The 23,235-nt window shown below is 32.9% G+C and overlaps 1 protein-coding gene across 3 annotated transcripts; it reads left to right on the forward strand.

Annotated features, from left to right (window-relative positions):
- Positions 1-556: 556 nt before the first annotated feature.
- Positions 557-23,224, forward strand: LOC123705782 (protein timeless). 3 transcript variants are annotated; one of them, XM_045654792.1, is made up of 18 exons: positions 557-966; positions 3,425-3,623; positions 8,435-8,538; positions 8,671-9,218; positions 9,724-9,877; positions 10,012-10,241; positions 10,333-10,625; positions 10,925-11,285; positions 11,463-11,654; positions 11,731-11,831; positions 12,098-12,296; positions 12,452-12,642; positions 12,849-13,339; positions 13,443-13,643; positions 13,808-13,973; positions 21,690-21,794; positions 22,453-22,656; positions 22,804-23,224. In XM_045654792.1, the coding sequence occupies exons 3-18, from the start codon at positions 8,442-8,444 to the stop codon at positions 22,985-22,987; spliced, it is 3,717 nt and encodes a 1,238-aa protein (XP_045510748.1). In that variant the 5' UTR covers positions 557-966; positions 3,425-3,623; positions 8,435-8,441; the 3' UTR covers positions 22,988-23,224. The 3 variants fall into 3 exon arrangements, with proteins under 3 accessions (XP_045510748.1, XP_045510747.1, XP_045510750.1); XM_045654791.1 differs by lacking the exon at positions 3,425-3,623; XM_045654794.1 differs by lacking the exon at positions 3,425-3,623 and having other exon boundaries at positions 557-801.
- Positions 23,225-23,235: the final 11 nt, after the last annotated feature.

The following is a 23,235-nucleotide window of genomic DNA, read 5'->3' on the forward strand; positions in this document are numbered from 1 at the left end:
TACGGTTGTTGACGGTTGTTTAGTGTATAGCACCGTAGGTAGCGGTCTAAGTCTAACCGGTCTCTCACACGTCTCTCAGTGCCAGAAATTATGTTAGGGAGCCTCCTTAATCTTTAGGTCTCAACATGTTAGGTATTCACTATTTTTGTAAAATTGTTTCACATAAAGAAAAAAACAGGGAAGATGTGTGCAAACTTGTGCAAAACACAAACGTAAATTGATGACTTACCTACTTGTAAACAAACGATAGCTAAAATCTAAATAATTTTTGAAACGCCTCGAATCCTCCAGCCGCGTTAGGCGCAGTTGAGCTTTGTTGGTCACAATCCTCGATTTTTACCAAGTAGATGGATCGTATTATTACCTGATTTTGAAACTTGGAATTTTTGTGTAGGCCCATAGACAAAATGAAGAAGCTCTGTGGATCACAAATACATATTTTGTCTATTTTGTCAATTTTGACATTGATGTTTGTGACAAATGACACTGACAAAATTATATTTACTTGCAGAGATTAGCAGAGATTAGGTAGGTACCACGTAGGTACCTACAAAAATTACAAATACTACGTAAGTCTCCATCAAACATCGTCCGACGTCGACGTCGTAATATTTATCATAGGAATTTTAAAAATAATTGCTTGAAATCCTCTACGTAACTTCTTTAACTTTAAAATGCATGTATATGCTAGTTAACTTTAATAGAACTTTATGTGAATTGTGATTTGGCTTAATCTATAGTTATATTACGGAACCTGAAGAGCCTTCCAATTTCCAGACCAAAGTTTTGTACTTCAAGGAGGTAACTATAGCTGGTCTGTAAATTAGTAGAGTTGGTGCTGTATATGAACAACTGTACTATTAAATTCCTCTAGCTTGGATGAATACAAAATAATCTTATTTTATACGTAAAATTGTGACCTGCAGCCAATGTTGGCGTTTTTCAAAACAGATATTAACAAAGCTGGTAAGTCAATAGAAGTAATAGCTTAGACTAAATAATTGTTTTTAATTTGCAAATATACATGGATCATTTGTAGTAATAACTTTATGGACTTAATGTGTTTGTTATGTACCTAGTTGTACAGAATTTAATAATATAAACACATTGCTAATTAGTAAAGAACAAATGAAATGGGTCTACTGTACAAAGATGAGATCCTAAATAAATCTGATTTTTATGAAGAATCATTCAGATTCAGATGGAGCGTCCATTGTTGTGATAAATAATTAGAAAGATGGAAAGAAACATTAATTGTTGTTTATCAAAAAAATTAAAAATAATTACCTACCTAGTTAGTTTATTCTAAAATATTTTTCCATGCTGTTTTTTATCATAAATTTGTATAACAGTTAAAGGCTATATTAACTAAATAAAAAAGGTGATAGAAAAATATGCATAAAAAAAGAAAAAAAATGTTTTTTTTTGTTTAAACTGTCTTTGTACTTAAGTAATTGTTATTGAAGAAGAATGTTAATTAAACAGATTGGTCATTTGTTATTTTTTTAAGTAAACTGATAATTTTTAACAATAAGATGCCAATATCCCTGACATTGGTACCATAAAATATCAAAATGTTCACAGATAGTTATTTAAAAATATGTAATCAATAAGTAATATGTATATTTTTACAATTTTAGATTGGATAACCTTTAAGAAAAAAAAAATGTTTCTCTATATTTTTTCATGTAATTTCTTATTAAATTCGGAAAATATTTTAAAATGTGATTCCATTCTTGACAATTTTTAATGATTCTAGGTGTAACAATTAAGCAATCATTATAGTTCTGCAATTTAGAAAGAGTTGCGGTTGAATCGCAATAATCAAATGCGCCTTTTGTTGATAACAAGTACCTAGGTATATTAATTCGGGCCATATCATGAATAAAGTATAGAATATCATTTTTACATTAAAAGTGATATTCTATAAGACCGTCTTCATTGCTAAGTATTATTTAGACTTCATAGATTTGCGAAGTGGGTTTCAGTCTATCTCCCTCTAATAAACGTGTACAAAGCTGTTATATACGTAATGGTCGGGGCGGGCACGTGCGTCGGACACGCGACTCGCGTGACCTAGTAGCTACCTTGTACCTACTGCGAGCTTGTAGGCGTATTGCGTTTGCATAGGCAAACAACAATTAAAACAAGTTTATAAGTACGATAATTTTTTATTTATTAAACTATAAATATCTTATTTTTAACATCAATATCTGGTAAATTAGGTTAGGTACATCACGTTTATTACTGAAATTGTATTAATTACACTCTTAGTATTTTTTTTATTACTTTTTGTAGGTACCTACTAAATGCGGTTATTGACCCTAATTAATAAATCGATTCAATATAAGGCATATATGTTTTATTAATATTACTTATCACCAACTAGGTACAAGTACACCATATTATTTAAATTTACATAATTTAAAACAAATCGTATAACTAATAAATACGCTTATCATTAACTTTCATCCCCTTAGTTCGTCCCGGTTCCGTCCGGGTTGAATCAAAAAAAAAAACAATATCACTTGTGTGTAACTGGCACTTTTCAAAATCGGTAGTTTGCTACAAGGAATATAAATATATTTATTTAAAAACTATATATTTTTACACAGATACACTTTGATTGACGTTGCACGCTCTACATCTAGTTTTATTAAAAAGGATTACCTATCTATAGTACCTAAAATAAATCGCATTCGAATTCTCAGAACTGGGAAAAATTTAAATGGGACCAACCGGAAAGCTTCAAAAAAATAGGTTCAAAAGTTATATGGTAGTAAGCCCAAACAATTATAAAAAATCAGACAATTTAAGAACCTCCTTTTTGTTATAATATCGTATAATATGTATTACATTCTATATATAAATATATATAATATATAATAAAGTTTCAATACCTATATAAATTGATACAAGTTTTATTTATTATTCTCGTAAGACGTAAACAATTAATCGTTGAGTAACTAAGTCACTCCTACGTATAAATCGATACCATGGAACACGTGCACGGCATCGGTTCAATCTGTGCGTATTTCGGAAATGTAAAATAATATAGGTACTTCAGTATCGAGGCTTTGGAAACGTGTTCCGTGGGCGTAAAGTACTCTACAGTTAAATGAAAATCGTTTGCGTCATTATTTAAAAAAGTACTACAAACTGGATTACGATTAGTTATTCCTATTCCAATTATTAATTTCGATTTCGACAGGCTTTTAAAAATAAGAAATCCCTAATAAATGATTTCAAAATCTATCGGGCCGAATCAAAATTGAATACCTACAACAAAAATCTTTTTTGCTATTATTTGTTTACACTCATTAAGCTTATCATTAGGCTTATAATTTAAAAGATAGTTAATTTCATTAATAGGTGATATCTATGGAAAAGGGACCTATTGTTAAGAGGAACTTGTTTTTCCTAGGTACTCTGGAGTCTGGACCACCCGCGGGCATAATAATATATGCAGTTTCTGAGTTTTACCCGCATAGTCCCCGCCCCCCGGGGATTTCCAAGATAAAAAATATAATAATATCTTTCTCGAGTCTCAAACTATCATTGTACTTATAATACATCGTAATGGGTTCAGTGTTTTAGGCTTAAAGAAGACAGACGCACTGAAGGTAATCTTATTATTATACTAATGATGAGATAAAAAATAATAATATCTATCCGTTGCGACGTGAAAGAAAGACAAACTAACAAATAAACTAACACACTTTTGCATGTATAATATTAGTTAATACTTAATAGTAACTATTTAGTATTATACTAAATAGCTATACATCTATAATATACTGGTGTCCCACTATTGGTATACTAAGTGCGAAGGGACTTGTAGTTTTGCATACACTGATCACGTAAAAAATAACTTAGACTACAAAATTACAGCAAAAAATTATTGATAAACTAGCTTCCGCCCGCGACTCCGTCCGCGCGGAAAAATTAAGAAAAATTACGATTTTTTTTTTCTACGTATTTTTCCGGGATAAAAAGTATCCTATTTTATGCCCAGGATAATAAGGTATAATTATACCAAGTTTCATCGAAATCGAACCGTTAGTTTTCACGTGATGCCTGAACATACAGACAGACAGACAGACAAAAATTTTTTTAATCACATATTTGGGCTTTGTATCGATCCAGTAACACCCCCTGCTATTTATTTTTTCAATATTTTCAATGTACAGAATTGACCCTTCTACAGATTTATTATATGTATAGATTTTTCCTGAAAATCCATGTTTTCTTCTCTAGCTTCGCGTAGCCGGCATATACCGCTTCGCTAATGTGAGCAATTTGTCTATGAAAACATAATCTTAAACGATAGGTCACGTGCTGGTAGCAAAGCGGTTGCTTGTTATGGATGTACACTGTACACATACACTGTACACATACACTGTACACAGTTTTAAGAATTCATGTATTTGAAAAAATAACTGCGTCTGTAATTTTATAAGTATTTTTTACGTACTCTGCGTATGCAAAACTATAACCTGCTTTGAGCCTAGTATACCAACAGTGGGACACCCTGTATAATATAATATTAGTTACGTACAGTGCGACACAAAAGAGGTGACAAAAAATGAGGGCGCCAACGTCGCTCATATAGCAACACTGATATTGCAACGCAAGCGATCTTGATAATATAGAATAAAAATCAAAAATATAAAAAGTAATAAATACCGCGATTTAAATTTGTTTCATCATTAAACATTCATCATCGTGTAAATTTAAGACAAAAATACATTAGTATTGTAACTTGATTGTAAATGACCTACCTATGTCAAATTTTACTTAAATGTATTTGGAATCTATACCTACTAGTTCAGGATACATCGCCCATTTTTGAAAGTGACTACTATCAAGCCACTATCAAGCTAATTTTCCGTTTGTAGCTTTATTTTGATGAGACGCCCAATAATTTCGTGTACGAAAGTCTCGATTGTGGTAGCTAACAGAGATAATAAGGATAAAAATTTTTGATTTGATGGTTCTCAAATATTTATTATAGGTAAACCAGAATCTGATGGCAATTAGGGAAATCAAAATTTGGAGTGTGCAACCCTAGGGAAAATGGACTGAACGATCTTGATACTGCTTATTTTTTATTTTGTCCTCAATATCATTTGTCACATTACATAAATGGACAATACTGTACTTAATAATGAGATATCCACTTAATATTATGTAGGTACATACTTACATGTATAATATACAATTATACATATTACTTTTATACAGGTAATACATATTACTATTAACACATACCTATATTTGTATATTATTCATTACCAGTATGCCATGTGAAAATATCGATATAATCATAATGTAGATCAAAACTGCTCATAATTTTTTATTAAATAAAATAAAAAATAAAATAAAACTATGTTAATTTTCGTAAGTATTAACATACACACATTATAAAATTGACTTGGACAGCTTGGACTTGACTATTAGCCGTATTGGAAACTCCTGTAATAAGTTTTCATAAAATTATATTCTAATCAACAAACAATATTATAGTTACCTACATATAATATTATTTTAATTTAAAGTATCAAAACGGGTAAGTCCAATGTACCAATAAAATCTTCAAATTTGAAAATTGTGATGTGTTTGACCCTTTTTCATCGAATGTTTTTCTATACATATTATAAACAACACCTATTGCTTGTGATCGCAGCGGCTTTTTCGACATTTTCGAAGATTTTTTAGACAAAATCCTAAAAATTATTCATCAACTGCAAAAAAGACAAATAATTTGACAACCAATTTGATAGTTGTCAAATAAATTGCCACATGAAAATCTTTTATTTCTTAAATATAAATATGCCATCAGATTCTGGTAGACCTATACTAACTGAATTTTTTTTTTGTTCAATCTCAAGATAATTACCTAAATTATTCGAAAAAATATTTGTCCTACAAAATCTATGGTTGGTTCAAAGAGTCCCCCTTTCCAAAGTGTATCGATAACGAGGTCATCGTAAATGATTACTAACAAGCTGATTTTTTTGTTTTCACTTAATTAAAGTTTATATAATTCAACAGACATATTGTCCTACAAATTGCGTAATAAATTTTTGAGAACCATCAAATCAAAAAATTTTATCCTTGTTATCTCTGTTAGCTACCACAATCGAGAGTTTCGTACACGAAATTATTCCAGGCATCACGTGAAAACTAACGGTTCGATTTCGATGAAACTTGGTATAATTATACCTTATTATCCTGGGCATAAAATAGGATACTTTTTATCCCGGAAATATACGTAGAAAAAAATAATTCTTCATTTTTCCGCGCGGACAGAGTCGCGGGCGGAAGCTAGTTAGTTTATAAAAATCGGTCAAGCCGTTTAGACTGCAGAGGCGCACATAGAATCAAACATACGAACAAACAAACATACATACAGCTCAAACACATTATCCTCCTTCTGGGTCCGTCAGGTAAAAAAAAAACAAGGTGATTTGAAAACTACATAGTTATTTTTATTTATTTTTTGTAGATATTCTCCTTCATTTTTACTCCCTTGCTCCACTATCCTGCGTACTGTGCTTTCAGAAACCCCTATAACAAACGAATTAAGATGAATAAAATCAAATAGTACATTTAACATATTTATTTAGTAGCTTAAACTATTTTTTTTATGTCGGAGGCCAAGACTCACTTTGGGTCCCTGCGCCACTCTAGTAGGTAAGTAGTAAGTAAGGATTCATAGATAGCTGTATGAAAATAGTTATCACTATACTATTTTAAGGCTGGTTGGATTGGATATAACTTCTTGACTCAAATTGTGCTGGTGGCACTATAAAAACTAGTTTTTGTTTTCATACAAATAACCTCAAATTAAATTGCAAAAACGTAATAATTGCCATACATACGTACATTAAACACTCGTCACTAATGGAATATTCAATTTTACGTAGTACTGAGCAAAAATAAATGGATTCTCACCGGTATAATCTGCTGTACGTTTGTAAACGTTTTCCAAATATTTTTCTCGTTTTTCAGCTTGAAATTATGACAAACACCGAACGAAAACTTTATATATGGCATCACGGACACCGCTACGTTTAACCCTTTTCATGATTTCTACTTTTTTGAGTAAATTTCTTATTTTATCTTAAGAATTCTCAACTTCACCAAAAAACAACAAATTATTCAACTTGACAGCTGGTGGAGCTGCATTGAAAATTCAGGGTTGCCAGATAATGAAAAAAAAATAGTTCTAAATTAATTAATTTCATCTCTTTTATGTCGCACTGTAGTAGCTTGGTACTACCTAGTATTATATGCCTAGTATTATACTATAATACCTAGGGCTCGGTACAGCGGTTCCGGTCAAGCAATACCTAATCTGTGTTCATTAGTAAGGATTAGTACGGATTGGAATGAAACACGTGGTTTATTTTCACGTTATAATAGCTGCTTGTTGGAGGTTAATATTATAATGTACGCGAATGCACATAAAATAACTAATTACACCACATAGGTATACATATCGTTTAGTTTAGTTTATCCTACTTACATGTTAGGACGTTTATTCATTATAATATTGTAAGCGTTGAGTAATAAAAAACATTGAACGCTCTCAATATAATAATTATACAGATCGTCGTCATTGAAATTAGACAATGTGTTAATTGTTATTATATTCGGATTTGGGACATTTATAATTATATAATGGTACTTAATGTTATTTTATGCATCTATCTATTTAAACAAAATATCTACAACTATGAACTACCTAGTTGCTCGCCCCGGAGAAGTGTTGTTTTATAATTTGCACACGTCTCGTCTTGTTAGAATATTTGTGCCTTAACAAAAATATGAAGAAAACAAGTTATAACTGCGTTAAAAACAACCGACTTCAAACTTGCACTTGCAAAATTAACAAATACCTACAGACAAAAATGCTCATAAAATAAAAACTACTGGGCCTAAGAATCACGTAAATCGGTTCAGAAACCTCGGAGTAATCGGTGTACATACATAAAAAAAAAACATACCCGGCCGAATTGATAACCTCCTCCTTTTTTTGAAGTCGGTTAAAAATTGGCACCTACTTATTACCTACTTGGCAATAATTTTTCAAAAGTAAGTATTTAATAGATAGGTACGTTTTATGCTCACAAAACAAACAGAAAATTTGTGCTGGTCGGCTGGTCGCTAGCGACTGCACACATACACAATTCTTATAAACCACATTAAAGACTGAGGTGAAATAGATAGCATAATAATTATTGAAACAGTAAGAACGAAAGAGATAGTTGGTAATTCTCTGCTACGCTGTGTAATTCAAATATCATTTTTACTTTTACCTATACCTATGTTCTCAGTAAGAGATGTGTAATATTTCTCTTTCAATTAAAAAAAAAAACTTTTTCATTTAAATGTATAAGGATTATTTTTTCATTTTTATTATTTGCAGAGTCAAGATGGAGTGGGTTCTTAGGGGACCTCAGATTCATAGTACATTCAGTAATCTTGGATTTCAACATGCAGAAGGATATCACATAAATGAAAATTGCAATGGTAATATTTTATTTATTCATATGCATTATGCTATTATATCTACAATTCGTCGTCTTATTTAAACTCAATTCAATGATATTTCTAGATGATATTTATGTGTTGTTGTAATTAAATAATATCGTGAACTTTCAGCTGCGTTGGAGTCCATCCTTCATAACATTTTAACGGAGGATAAGAATTTACGCACTTATCGTAGAAGCATAAGTTTTGGACAAAACATCAAGAAAGATATAATACCCCTTTTAATAAATGTTAAAGATGATAAAACTATCGAGTTACTCATCAAGATACTTGTGAATTTAACTATACCTGTTGAATGTTTACTTTGCGTGGAAACGATATCACACACTGATATCGGAAGGCACACTATATTTGAAATCAACAGCCTTCTCGCTTCTACAAAATCTGCATTTATTGACCATCGGGCGACGAAAGTGGTCATAGAGTTTCTGAAGAAGAACTCTGATGTTGAACAGAAGCCGAAGTTATCTTCAGAGAGTTGTGCTAACATCAGTAACACTCTACTGTTCTTACGGAATATTCTTCATATCCCAGAAGACGTGAACAGTATTTCAAATTATAACAATCCTCCACATACTATTCAAAATCAAATATTATGGAATATTTTTAGTCAAAGCATTGACAAAATTCTCATTAAATTAATGACGATCCCAGATTCGGTAAGTCAACCATTTAATGGATCAAAATATGATAGAATTAACTTTAATGCTTTTCTGTATTTATCAAATGAGTATTTTTGTTGTATGATTATGGATTTATGGATGATTAATTAAACAATAATCGTGGTGTATTGATTTCAAATTATAATTTGTTATTTTATTCAGGTGGTGCAATTTCATTTAGGAAGGGCATTCATTTTCTGATCTTCATTTCTAATCCAAATTTACTTAAATTTCATGTATTGTTTGTTCCCATATAGGCTTTTTATATTTTACGGGATAATTCTAAAAGAACGTCTAAAGATCGATCGGTTTGTAATAATTTAAAATTGATACTTCTATTCAAAAATCCAGTGCATGCTTAATTGCTTATTGTAACAAAGAGATAATATAGTGATTAATAAAACATCAAGTTACTTTTTGATGTTAATCTATTGATAAAATTTGAATAAGAATAAATAGTTCAAGATTCGAGATTCGTGTTTGTATTTTGTTTTATTTATAGATAAATTGGGGTGTGACGATGGTTCAGTTGATAGCTTTACTTTATAAAGATCAGCATGTTACAACATTACATAAACTTCTCAACATGTGGCTTGAAGCATCGCTATCGGAGAGTTCGGAGGATAATGAGAGTAATACTTCGCCACCAAATAGAGGTACGACATTCATACATACAAAATGTATACAACTCCTGTGCGTGGTATAGACCGTATTATTTAATGAAATGACTATAATTTTTGGTACTATTAGGAGGTATGATCAAATTTTGTTACTCTTCTATTTTATATAGGTAGTGATGACTCGTCTCCAATGCTGACATCGGACCCGACCTCTGATTCCTCTGACACGGGTGGAAGCGGTAAAATGAACGACGAATCCAACTCTCCCAATAATAGTTGGGACACATCGAGGAATATAAGTGAACAAAATTTCCCATCAGATAGGAGGGAGGATAAATCATCCAGCCATATGCTAGATTCCGGTCAAGAAAATTCATATGACGACATGAAACAGTCGAATGTGAGTTTTTTTAAGTAAAGTAAAAGTAAAAAGTAAAGTATATAGGATAAATTGTTAACCAATTCTTGAAAATATAACTTTATTTCTACAGGAAAGGATGATCACGGATAATCAAATGACAAATAATCAAATGGATAACAAAAAACATGAGGAAGGTATGAATAAAAAAATGAATTCGGAAACGTCTGATTGTGGTTATGGAACACAAATTGAAAATCAAGAGGTTATATCGACTTCAAGTAATGAAGATGAATTACCATCAAAAAAGCCGGTACATCAAAAACCTCACAATCCAAAACAGAGACCGAATAACAAAGTTCGTGCAAGTGTTACGTTGCAAGAGAGAAAAAGGAAGAAAATTGTCAAAAGAGGAAAAGCTAATATGTTCGTATATTCCTGTCAAGCATGTTATTGTAAATGATACGCAAAATATTTGAAATAATAAATCGTTTTCAAACTCAAACTCAAACATTTATTTATTCAATTAGACTACTATTTAGTAGCACTTTCGAATCGTCATTACATAAGTATTTTTAACATTTACCACCGATTCGGAAAGCAGTATCTATGGAGAAGAATCGGCAAGAAACTCCATAGTTGCTCTTTTAAAATCATGTCAATATTACATAATATGTAACTTATATCTAACTTATACATAATATATCATAAGTTTTTATTTGCAGAATAAACGTACAAGGGCTGACGCACAATACGCCAACGGATGACGACATATCTAACGTCTTGAAAGAGTTCACAGTAGATTTCCTTTTAAAGGGATACAATTCATTGGTTCGAACGCTACACACGCAGATCCTGACAAATTTGCAATTGCAAATAGATACCTCACATTTTTTCTGGCTTGTCACGTATTTTCTTAAATTCGCGACTCAGATAGACATAGACTTGGAGCACGTCTCGTCTGTTTTATCCTTCGATATTGTGTTATACCTAACAGCGGAAGGAGTCAATTTGTGCGAACAATTTGAACTAGCCATTAAATTAGACGGCAACGATTTAAAGCCAAGTATTCGCAGACTGCATTTGGTAATCAATTTTTTATTTTTAATATAATTTATTTTACTGTAACTAGTTACTACATTTAATGATTTTAAGTGTAAAGTAAAAATTTAATTTAATCATATTACGTTCTTAGTATTTCCTTTGATCTAACTCTACATTTGCCACTAAACTACATTTTGCTAAACCAAAAATATTCTTTAGGTGGTGACAGCTATACGAGAGTTCGTCCAAGCAATTGAAGTTTATAAAAAGTCGGTTCACATTTGCCAACATGATAAGAATATATTGATCAACTTGCAAATGAAAATGTGTGAAACGGAAGAGCTACGTTCATTACTTGTACTTCTATTGCGTCATTATAATCCGAAGTACCATTCCAAGCAATATTTACAGGTATGTTAAAACATAGATTAAATGTTATTAATCCCCTTTTTTGTATCTTATAATATTAACTTTCTGATTGTTTTAGGACCTCGTGGTTACGAATCACATTTTATTGATGTTTTTGGACAGTGTTATGAAATTACCAGATTACAAGGGATCTGCGAAATTAATTGACCACATCAAGCAGTAAGATCTTTAGTTATATTTTTTATTTCTCACTTTTATTATTTAATGAAAGGCGGTTAAATTATGTACAGACTCAATCAATAGCTATAACATTTTTTTTATAAAAAAATGAAATTTTAAGAGTTTTGTTGAAACGTGAAGTCTAGACTTACCCTTCCGCAGTTACCAAATGTTTATTTAAGATTTAGCTAAAAAGAATACATCCGTTATAGTACTCCGCTTTATTTAATATACCTACAGGTTTTATAGCGTGTATATAATTATAGGTTCGCTACACCAGAGGTTATGTACCAGTATGGACTCTTGTTAGAAGATTACGAAGGCAACGGAGAATTTGTAAATGATTGCGTATTCACGTTGATGCACCATGTTGGCGGTGACTTGGGCTGTTTGATTTCACTCTTCCAACCGAAAATATTGAAAACTTTTACATCTATATGGAAATCTGAGTTTGAAATTTGCGATGTAAGTGTATATTTATTTGGATTAATAGAAAAGGACACAACTTAAAATTTCCCTTGAGTTTTATTAATTGAAAATGTAGATAAACATGTAGATATTATTTTAATATTTTTTTTTATTATATAAAATACAAAAATGAAAATATTTTTTTATTTCAGGATTGGTCCGATCTAATAGAATATGTTATAAATACATTTGTAAAGAAACCGCATACGTTACAACGTACGGCAAGCTTCCGATTGGATACAGAAAGTTTTGATGACGACAAAATTCTTAAAGAACTTATTGAAAATGAAGATGTGTCCTCTAGTAGGGCCATTGTCAACTATGATGCAAGCGTAAAGGACAGGTATGATATTTTATAATTTTATATACCTACTTATTTATGCGTATACTATAGTTTATACAATACAAGTGAAGTCGTATTCTTGTTCAAATATTATCTTTTATTATTTGCAATAAAGTACAATGTAAAGGATTTTTCATAATGAACTAGATTAAATAATTTTAAAATGCAAATCCTGAATGATTCTTAACTAAGTAAAATTGTTTTAGGTGGACAGACGACGAATTATCAGCATTTAATTGGATATACATGCAAAGTAGCACATCAACAGATACTGTGGGTGAAATTGTAAGATTATTTAAAGAAGATGGCATTATCAAAACTCGCGACGCGGTCATTAGGCAGCTCCATAAACAATCAATTATAGACAAAAATGAATTTGACAAGCTTATAAAGGAAGAATCCGGAAAAAGTTCAAAGAATTCCGAAATCAGAGAAGTGAAAGATGACGATAATATAGGAAAACTATGTGAATACATGACGAAGGATGGAAAATCGAAGTTTTTGAATTGGGTTCAAAGTGTCCTGCTCGAAACGTGTTTTACAAAAATATATTTAGAAAAAAAGAAAATAGCCAAAAAAGCTGCTGAGAGTGAAACTGCCGTTAAGGACACCACTAAAACACAAAAAATGTATCATGCAGTGCCCAAAAAGATTGAAGAATTGCCTGTCATGTCATCCGTTTCGTATCATTCCCTTTGTGAGTAACAAAATAAATGACAATTTTATTTAAATTCCTCAATTCCGAAGAAAACATATAGTAATCTTCGTAGTGTATTATTCACGTAACCTGTTAATTTCAGTGTTCAATCAGTCTGTGCCTCTAGTACCATGGAATTGCGAACAAGCGGCCATATGTAAGGATCTGAAGTTCCTGCAGCTTTTACATAAATTAGGTTTCTATATGCCCGTTGATACTGGTAAAGTTTTCATAAGAATACCTTATTTCTGGACACCCGACTTACTCTATGAAGTTGCAAGCAAAATTTCGTCTATTGACGCATGTAAGTTATAATTATTTTTTCTGATGTCTTTGTGGCTAAACGATTTACTTCCTTTTTTTAACTAATTATGTAGTTATTAACATTCAAAATGTTTTACGATGATTCTAAAATAATTATCGAAAAAAAAAAAAGTATCATAATAATAAACGCGACTTCTCTTTTAGCAAATCTAAAGTTCTCCTTGAGCGATATATCGGAAAGTAGCGTTTTGAGCTCATCTGTGACCGCCATTCCCGAGCCAAAGGACATTCCAATGACGTCTATTCCGGAAAATTTCTTTCAAATTCACAAACAGAAACATATCGCATCTATCGTCAATTTTACACCCATGTACGTATTTCTTTTGTGTTTTATTAGATATATCTATGAAGATTATATTAATATATATATATATATATATATATATATATAGATATCTCCACGGGCACTATGTTGATCAAACGTGCCATATAGTTAGTAATTATTTGATCCGTTTTCACTTGTTGATCCGGTTGGTATTTGTGGATCCATTGCCACACCACCGTCCGTATGTGGATCCGAACGGAGCCACAAGTGTCACCATCAGTAATAATAATAATTACGTGCTTTTTATACAAATCCACCTTTTTTGCGTTTTAGCTCTTGTTGATCCGATTCAAATGAGCCAATCAGAGCCCACCGAGCTCAGCCATTGGTCGCTTGCGGCCTTAGCCATTTGAAGGTTTAAAGACATTTATTCCCGTTATAGAAACGTATGTTGCCGTTCGCCTTCCATAATTTGTTCGGATCTTCGGGAGGGCAAGATAGCTAGCTCGTCTATTAGGATAGTGTCGATTTGATGTTCAGAATATAATATTTGTATTTATGTTTTTATGTAGCGCTTTGCGGATGAACATACACATAATATTATAAAAGTATAATTGTTTTAAATTCATTATTTCAGTGTCGTCGTAGATTTTTTTTAGTTAAAAGAGGATAGTAAAAGATAGTTTTAATGATTTTATTTTGTAAAATTTGGAGTGGCGCTAATTTATTTTAGTAAGCACTCCCCCATACTTCTATTAAATACATAAGGTGCGGCTTTACTAACGTGTTGTAGAAGTAATATTACGCAGAGATCTAAGAAGTGCTGATAATTTATTTTTTAGGTGGTCGATGTGTGATTCCATTTTAGAGAGCTGTCGATTCGCAAACCTAGTAGATCGGGAGACGATTCGAGTCATTTGTAACAGGATGGCGGTTCTACAGGGGTCTTAGTACGCAATGACAGAAAGAAAAATGATGGTGTGAACGCTGGTACCGGCGGCTTAGTCGCGTGGGCGTTAGTCGAACTCGTCGGAAAAATAGCGAAAGTCAAACGATTTGTAACACAAAAATTTTAGAATTTACCGATAGCCCATAAAAAAGATGTAGACGGTAGTGTCATGCCATACTTTTCCGGTGTGACATAAAGCCCGCCATACCGACGCGAATGCGTTGATTTAAAAAAAAACAATTTAACCATTGTATTGTGCAATTCAAATCGTATACTTTTATTTTCTTAATCATTTACTTTGTATTCTTTCATCATTAGTCACTAAAATTTATTTTGTTAGCTTGCCAAATATAATGTAACATGGAATTTGCAAGGGAAGGCACTGCCTTCTGAGATATAGGAATTACCTAGTTCAGAAGGCAGAGCAATATTGTAATGTTATATTTGAAGTTACTAATAAATTTTATTTTATTTATTATTTTATTGGTACCAGGCTAACTTTTGCACAGGTAACCATCGCTCGTCGTGCAGCCATTTACGAAAATCGCCATGCCATACTTTTCAGACGATTCTAAATGGTCGCCATACCGCCGAAATGATTTTGTTTAATTGAATGAAATGTTGAAATGAGTGTTTAATTGAATGAATTTTGTTTACTATTTGTTCATTTGAGCATACATGTTTTTCTAATAATGTACTAATACGGCTCAACTCCGACCGAATATCCTTCATATCATCACTACATCTGCAATCTTGTTCTTGCGGTTGTTTCCGTTTTCTGTAAGTAATTTAAGTATCAGTTGGCGTAGAACTCGTAGAAAACGAACTTAGCTTCGATAGATCGGGATGCGATCCACCGGCAGTACCCACTGCACCACTGCTGGTTAAACGTGTTGGCGATCTGCGTACACTCATATTTACTCCGCAATGGATAATTTGTGCAGGAATATGAGTCGTCATTTGTTTTTGACCTAAATCTAAAATTTTAATTATTTTATCAGATTGATATCAGAATCAGGGCAAAGGCGAACGCTACACGTCAATAAATATTATGATAATTATCTTGATATTTACTGATGTATCTTGGGAGGGATCACAGCACACCCTACACCATCAATACGTATCGCGTCAGTACTGAAACGTTCTTTGTACGAGCCGGACGTGATGACGGCAAGATAAATATTGCGATGTAGGTCCTGGGATCAGATCACAAGGAGTTCCAGAAATCCAGCGATATACAGGGTTAGTTTTCAATGACCGGCCAAATTTTCAGAAATGGTTCAGAATCGATAACATTTTAGAACTAATGAAAAAAAACGTCTTTTTTTTAAATTAGATTTCATTCCTGTCCACCACTAAAAAGCGAACGTGTGGACATTACAAAAGCACAATTCAGTTCAACAACCTAGATAGGTAGAAGTTAGCACACACATAAATTTGGCAATGCGCGCACGCACACAAGTGCATTGATTCTGGGGGTGTTTACGATTTAGGAAATTTTTAAGACATTTTCAAATGAATGCTATTATTTTTATTTTATTTTATTCGACAATAATGTTTCAAATGTACCTTTGATTTAATATCTAGATCTTAATTTTAAACTTTGGCAGGTCATTGAAAACTAACCCTGTATTGTGATCCATCAATACACTACCCTACACGTCAATAAATATCGTAATCCGATAATAAATATTGACGGATCACAATATGGATCTTACGTGTAGCGTTCGCCAAAGAGTTGCCCTGATTCAAGAGGTAGGTTGTTATTTGTAGGCTGCATACTACTTAAGAATTATCACCGTCACTGTATGACGAAAGGTTCGTCCAATTATCTATCTTTTTAGGGTTCCGTATTTTTAGTTTCACAACGTTTTCTATAAGTTTCAATTGAATTACGGTGGACTTCTTCAACTTCCATAAAACTCAGGAGATTTTTTTGCTAACCCTAATTTCATATCCCCATGTCAATGTTATGCAAGTGCATATAAATGGAACAGATCAACATACGACTTATGATTTGGTATATAAAACGGAGTCAAGAAGTATTTGAGCATTTCAAAATTTGAATCGTTACGAAGTCGAGTTCGTCTAGTCTAGGCGGATTTAGCAATGTATGGAACATTACCTATGTTTGTGTACGGAGCCAACAAATACTGTAGTGTTTACGAAAAATTAATCTACGTTACTTAATATACAGTTTCGTTTTGTCGGATCAAATAAAGCTGTAATTTTGATAATATAAATGATAATGATCAACATACGACTTTGGATTTGGTATATAAAACGGAGCCAACAAGTGTTTGTGGGTTTCTGAATTTCGGCCGTTACGGAGTCGATTCAGTTCGAGATCTTAGCAATAAAAATGTTGAGTATATCAATTTCTCCACGAATACGTTTGGCAACATCGCTCAAATATTTGCGCCGTTGCCACTCCGGGCAAGATCTATGCAACCGGAGTCGAGTAATATGGGGGAAAAGGTGGAGTCGGCAATGCACGGCAGTCGGGCTGGATCAACTTAGTGCCCAAGTTGGTATTTATATATATATATATATAGATATAATAATAATTACGTGCTTTTTATACAAATCCACCTTTTTTGCGTTTTAGCTTTTGTTGATCCGATTCAAATGAGCCAATCAGAGCCCACCGAGCTCAGCCATTGGTTGCTTGCGGCCTTAGCCATTTGAAGGTTTAAAGACATTTATTCCCGTTATAGAAACGTATGTTGCCGTTCGCCTTCCATAATTTGTTCGGATCTTCGGGAGGGCAAGATAGCTAGCTCGTCTATTAGGATAGTGGCGATTTGATGTTGAGAATATAATATTTGTATTTATGTTTTTATGTAGCGCTTTGCGGATGAACATACACGTATTATAAAAGTATAATTGTTTTAAGTTCATTATTTTAGTGTCGTCGTAGATTTTATTTGTTATTTGTTGAAGTTAAAAAAGGATAGTTGAGTCGATACATATCAAACTCCGGTAAGTCCACTCCCTGCCAAAATTGAGATAACAATAGTGCCAATTTTGAATTGTAAAACTAAACAAGTCTGTACTTTTCAAAGTTAGGTAAGTCAATCGTATCTTTATTAAAATAAGGTTTAAAGTAAATGTTTTTTTTCAAACTCCGGTATGTCTGTCGACAGTGGTTTATCAAACTCAGGTAAGTCCATTTCGACCAATCACAGCGCAGCATGGCACTAAAATGGCTGCCATTTCTCTCAATTTTGTTGAAGCTAACACGTGTTACCAATGCTTATAAAACGTTTTAATTGATAAATGATGGAAGAAAACAGTTTTATTATAGAGGTGGTGGTTCTAGACAAAGCAAGGAAAAAAACAATCCCAAAAGCTAAAACAGACAAGGCTCAGAAAACAGCTAAAAGATAAATGAAACTTGACACACAGCACATGCACAGTAGTTATTCCCAGCCATGAAGCCCAGGGCCGTACTGAGATTTTTTCAACCGTTTTGATTTATTGACCCCTCTCTTTGCCCAGCAGTGGGATGATAAAGGTTAATAATAATAATAATTTGTATCTTTTAATTTACATATTTTATTTTAACGTCCAATACTTACAACGCGACGAACTATCTACCCATTTCCACCACCTCAGTACGTCCCAAAACTGAGTTCTATCAAATCCCTGTAAGTCTATTAGAGATTTTTCAAATTCCTGTAAGTCCAAGACGATGTTTTTCAAAACCCGGTAAGTTTCGCTGGTACATATCAAACGCCTGTATGTCCAGATTTAAATCTAATTTTGTGGCATAATCATCAAGAAATACATTTCTTTTTCTTCGTTAAAATAATTCTAATGTATTTTATTATATCCGCCATAAATTATAAAGGTCCAAACATATTGATTTTTTAAATTATTAAAAATACCTCGATTCCCACATTTCTGTTAGAATGGACTTACCGGAGTTTGATATGTATCGACTCAGTTAAAGATAGTTTTAATGCTTTTATTTTGCAAAATTTGGAGTGGCGCTAATTTTTTTTTGTAAGCACTCCCCCATACTTCTTGTAAATACTAGGTGCGGCTTTACTTACGTGTTGTAGATGGTGTGGCGTAATTTATGAGGAATGCAAGAAGTAATATTACGCAGAGATCTAAGAAGTGCTGATAATTTATTATTTAGGTGGTCGATGTGATAATTCCATTTTAGGGAGCTGTCGATTCGCAAACCTAGTAGACCGGGAGATATTGACACAAAATTTCGAGTCATTTGTAACAGGATGGCGGTTCTACAGGGGTCTTAGTACGCAATGACAAAAAGAAAAATGATGGTGTGAACGCTGGAACCGGCGGCTTAGTCGCGTAGGCGTTAGTCGAACTCGTCGGAAAAATAGCGAAAGTCAAACGATTTGTAACACAAAAATTTTAGAATTTACCGATAGGCCATAAAAAAGATGTAGACGGTAGTGTCATGCCATACTTTTCCGGTGTGACATAAAGCCCTCTATACCGACGCGAATGCGTTGATTTAAAAAAAAAACACTTCAACCATTTGTCAGGCTAACTTTTGCACAGGTAACCATCGTCGTGCAGCCATTTACGAAAATCGCCATGCCATACTTTTCGGACGATTCTAAATGGTCGCCATACCACCGAAATGATTTTGTTTAATTGAATGAAATGTTGAAATGAATGTTTAATTGAATGAATTTTGTTTACTATTTGTTCATTTGAGCATACATATTTTTCAAGTAATGTACTAATACGGCTCAACTCCGGCCGACATATTATCATCACTACATCTGCAATCTTGTTCTAGCGGTTGTTTCTGTTTTCTGTAAGTTATTTGAGTATTAGTTGGCGTAGAATTCGTAGAAAACGAACTTAACTTCGATAGATAGGGATGCGATCCACCGGCAGTACCCACTGCACCACTGCTCTTTAAACGTGTTGGCGATCTGCGTACAATCATATTTACTCCGCAATGGATAATTTGTGCAGGAATATGAGTCGTCATTTGTTTGACCTAAATCTAACATTTTAATTATTTTATCAGATTGATATCAGAATCAGGGCAAAGGCGAACGCTACACGTCAATAATTAATTAATTATTATTTAATTAATTAATTATTTAATATAGTTATCATAATAACAAAAAAGAAACAATTACTTATGAATAATTATTATTAGTACACACATAATATATATGTATAACTAGCGGTCCGCCCCGGCTTCGCCCGTGGTACATGTTAACGTTTTCTCTACATAAAAACCATCCTCGTACTTCAAGGAATATAATAAAAAAAGAATTATCGAAATCGGTTCAGCCGTTCTCGAGTTATGGAATTACAACGAAAAGTGGCATTGATTTTTATATATTAAGAGAAGATGTATAGTTAGGAGTACTAAAAAATAGTACTCACTTCAGAGGCTGTAAAACCTTAGCTATTGACTTTATGAAAAAATGTTGTATGTAAAAGTTGTTCCTCGAAAAATAATCTACAAAAATGGTCTGATATAATTTCTTCGTAAAATGATAAAAAAAAGTTTTATTGAAAAATATAAATATCTCTAATTTATGAACATTTTCGTTTATAACTTTTTTATTTATAGTTCTATGACAAAAAGTGACTGGACCAAAGTTGTAGAGAATTTAATTGGCAACAAATACTGCTAACAATTTTTTTTATCAGATAAATGGTTAAAGAGATATATCGTAAAAACCATTTCAACCACTATTTTCAAGATGGTGGCCGTGGGACAAGGGTGGCGACCCCACCCCCATAAAATTGCGTCCTCTAAAAAACGCAAGGTTAGGCCTAAAAAATGTAACATTTTAATGGACTATTGAAGGATCACAATATGGATCTTACGTGTAGCGATCGCCAAAGAATTGCCCTGATTCAAGAGGTAGGTTGTTATTTGTAGGTTGCATACTACTTGAGAATTATCACCGTGACTGAATGACGAAAGGTTCATCCAAATATCTATCCTTTTAGGGTTCCGTATTTTCAGTTTCACAACGTTTTCTATAAGTTTCAATTGAATTACGGTCGACTTCTTCAACTTCCATAAAACTCAGGAGATTTTTTTCTAGCCCTAATTTCATATCCCCATATCAATGTCATGCAAATGCATATAAATGGAACAGTACAACATACGACTAATGATTTGGTTTTATATACCAAACGGAGTCAAGAAGTGTTTGAGCATTTTAAAATTTGAACCGCTACTGAGTCGAGTTCGTCTAGTCTAGGCGGATTTAGCAATGTATGGAACATTACCTAACTATAATATGTTTGTGTACGGAGCCAACAAATACTGTAGTGATCACGAAAAATTAATATACGTTACTTAATATACAGTTTCGTTCTGTCGGATCAAATAAAGCTGTAATTTTGATAATATAAATGGATCTGATCAACATACGACTTTGCATTTGGTATATAAAACGGAGCCAACAAGTGTTTATGGGTTTCTGAATTTCGGCCGTTACGGAGTCGATTCAGTTCAAGATCTTAGCAATAAAAATGTTGAGTATATCAATTTCTCCATGAATACGTTTGGCAACATCGCCCAAAACTTTGCGCCGTTGCCACTCCGGGCAAGATCTATGCAACCGGAGTCGAGTAATATTGGGGTAAAGGTGGAGTCAGGAATGCACGGCAGTCGGGCTGGATCAACTTAGTGCCCAAGTTGGTATTTATATATATATATATATATATATATATATATCAGTAGTTAATATCCGGATGTTATTAAATTATAATGATAAATTTATAAATTGAATTGTAGCAATTTCTTGATAAGTGATTTTTTCATAAATCTATTTATTTATATATTGTAGGCCTGGTTCATCATTTAACATGGCGTGTGACGAACACGCAGTTCCTAGTTGGTTGGACGTTGTACAAAAATCTCAAGAATTTAAACTTACTCTGGAGTTGGAAAGGTAAAATGTATATCAACTAGAGGTCCGCCCCGGCTTCGCCCGTGGTATATATTTTGCAGTAAAAGGTAGTCTATGTCCTTTCTCGGGTATCAAAATATCTCCATACCAAATTTCATGCAAATTGGTTCAGTAGTTTAGGCCTTAGGCGTGATTGAGTAACAGACAAACAGACAGAGTTACTTTCGCATTTATAATATTAAGTATGGATTGTACTCATATTAAACCATTGATCGATATCTATCAGTTTTCATAATTCACTTCCATCCTTCATGTTCTTTATTGATTTTTATATAAAGTCGGTTAAAAATACACATACTTTTTAAAACAAGTTAGTGCAACTGAATTTTCAATTATAAGTCTGATTTAAACCCAAAATTTGGGCATAAATCAATGCTTTGGCTATTGTGTCGTCGTAATTTTCATATACCTAGTTGTTCATGGTTGAGTTTTTTCTTGGATAAAAAACACGTTAAGAATTATCTAATTACTACCTGCTACGCGCGGTTTCGCCCCCGTGGCTCCACTCCTGTTGGTCGTAGCGTGATTATAATATATACCCTATAGCCTTCCTCGATAAATGAGTTATCTAACACCGAAAGAATTTTTCAAATCGGACCAGTAGTTCCCGAGATTTATTAATTAATACTTTTTCCCATAGGACGATTATTCAAAGTGAAATATCTGCGAACAAGCCAGATGGGCAAGAAACTACGGCGAAGACATCTAGAACAACAGAGATAAATAAAGAGGAGCGTGATGTAGCAGCCGAGTCTACTCTTTTGATCCCTACCGACAATGAAGTCAAGGAAGAGCCTTCTAACTTCAATATCAGTCAAGCGGAATCAGAATATTGTAATAACAGGTATACCCAGATACATACAGATTTTTCTTAAAAATATAGATCTCTTACTAAAACTTAAAAAATTCGTATGACCTATTTAACCCCAAAGAAAAGATAGTTCGTAACTACATTCACTGTAAAAAATGTGAACCTAATCTTTTTTTCTAGTTCCTGCGAAACTGCATCGGTCGCTTCAGATCTCACAAGAATGTACGTATCGGACGAAGACGAGAAGCCCGAAGTGATACACCGACCAGCGGCTGATAAACATTTTAATGACGATCAAAATTCTAGCGATCTAGACAACAGCGCCGGGAAACGTGCACGCGTGCATTTCTCTCCACCTTTTTGAAATAAATCTAATCTATAAACGTGACGTAACACACAAAGTAAATGATAATTAGCATCTAAGATAGTTTATAACGGTGTTTTCTATGGTTTTCGGTATTAACGCCTAGCTTAGTTTCGTTGTATCAGATCGTATTTATAGTTTTAATAAATGTTAGTAGAATTTTTAGTTTAGTTTAAATGTCTATGTGACCAGTTAATGTACGAGTTATATGAAATTAAATTAGATTTAAATGTTGTATATATATGTTT

Source organism: Colias croceus, chromosome 3, assembly GCF_905220415.1.
Source record: "Colias croceus chromosome 3, ilColCroc2.1".
Lineage (NCBI taxonomy): Eukaryota > Metazoa > Arthropoda > Insecta > Lepidoptera > Pieridae > Colias > Colias croceus.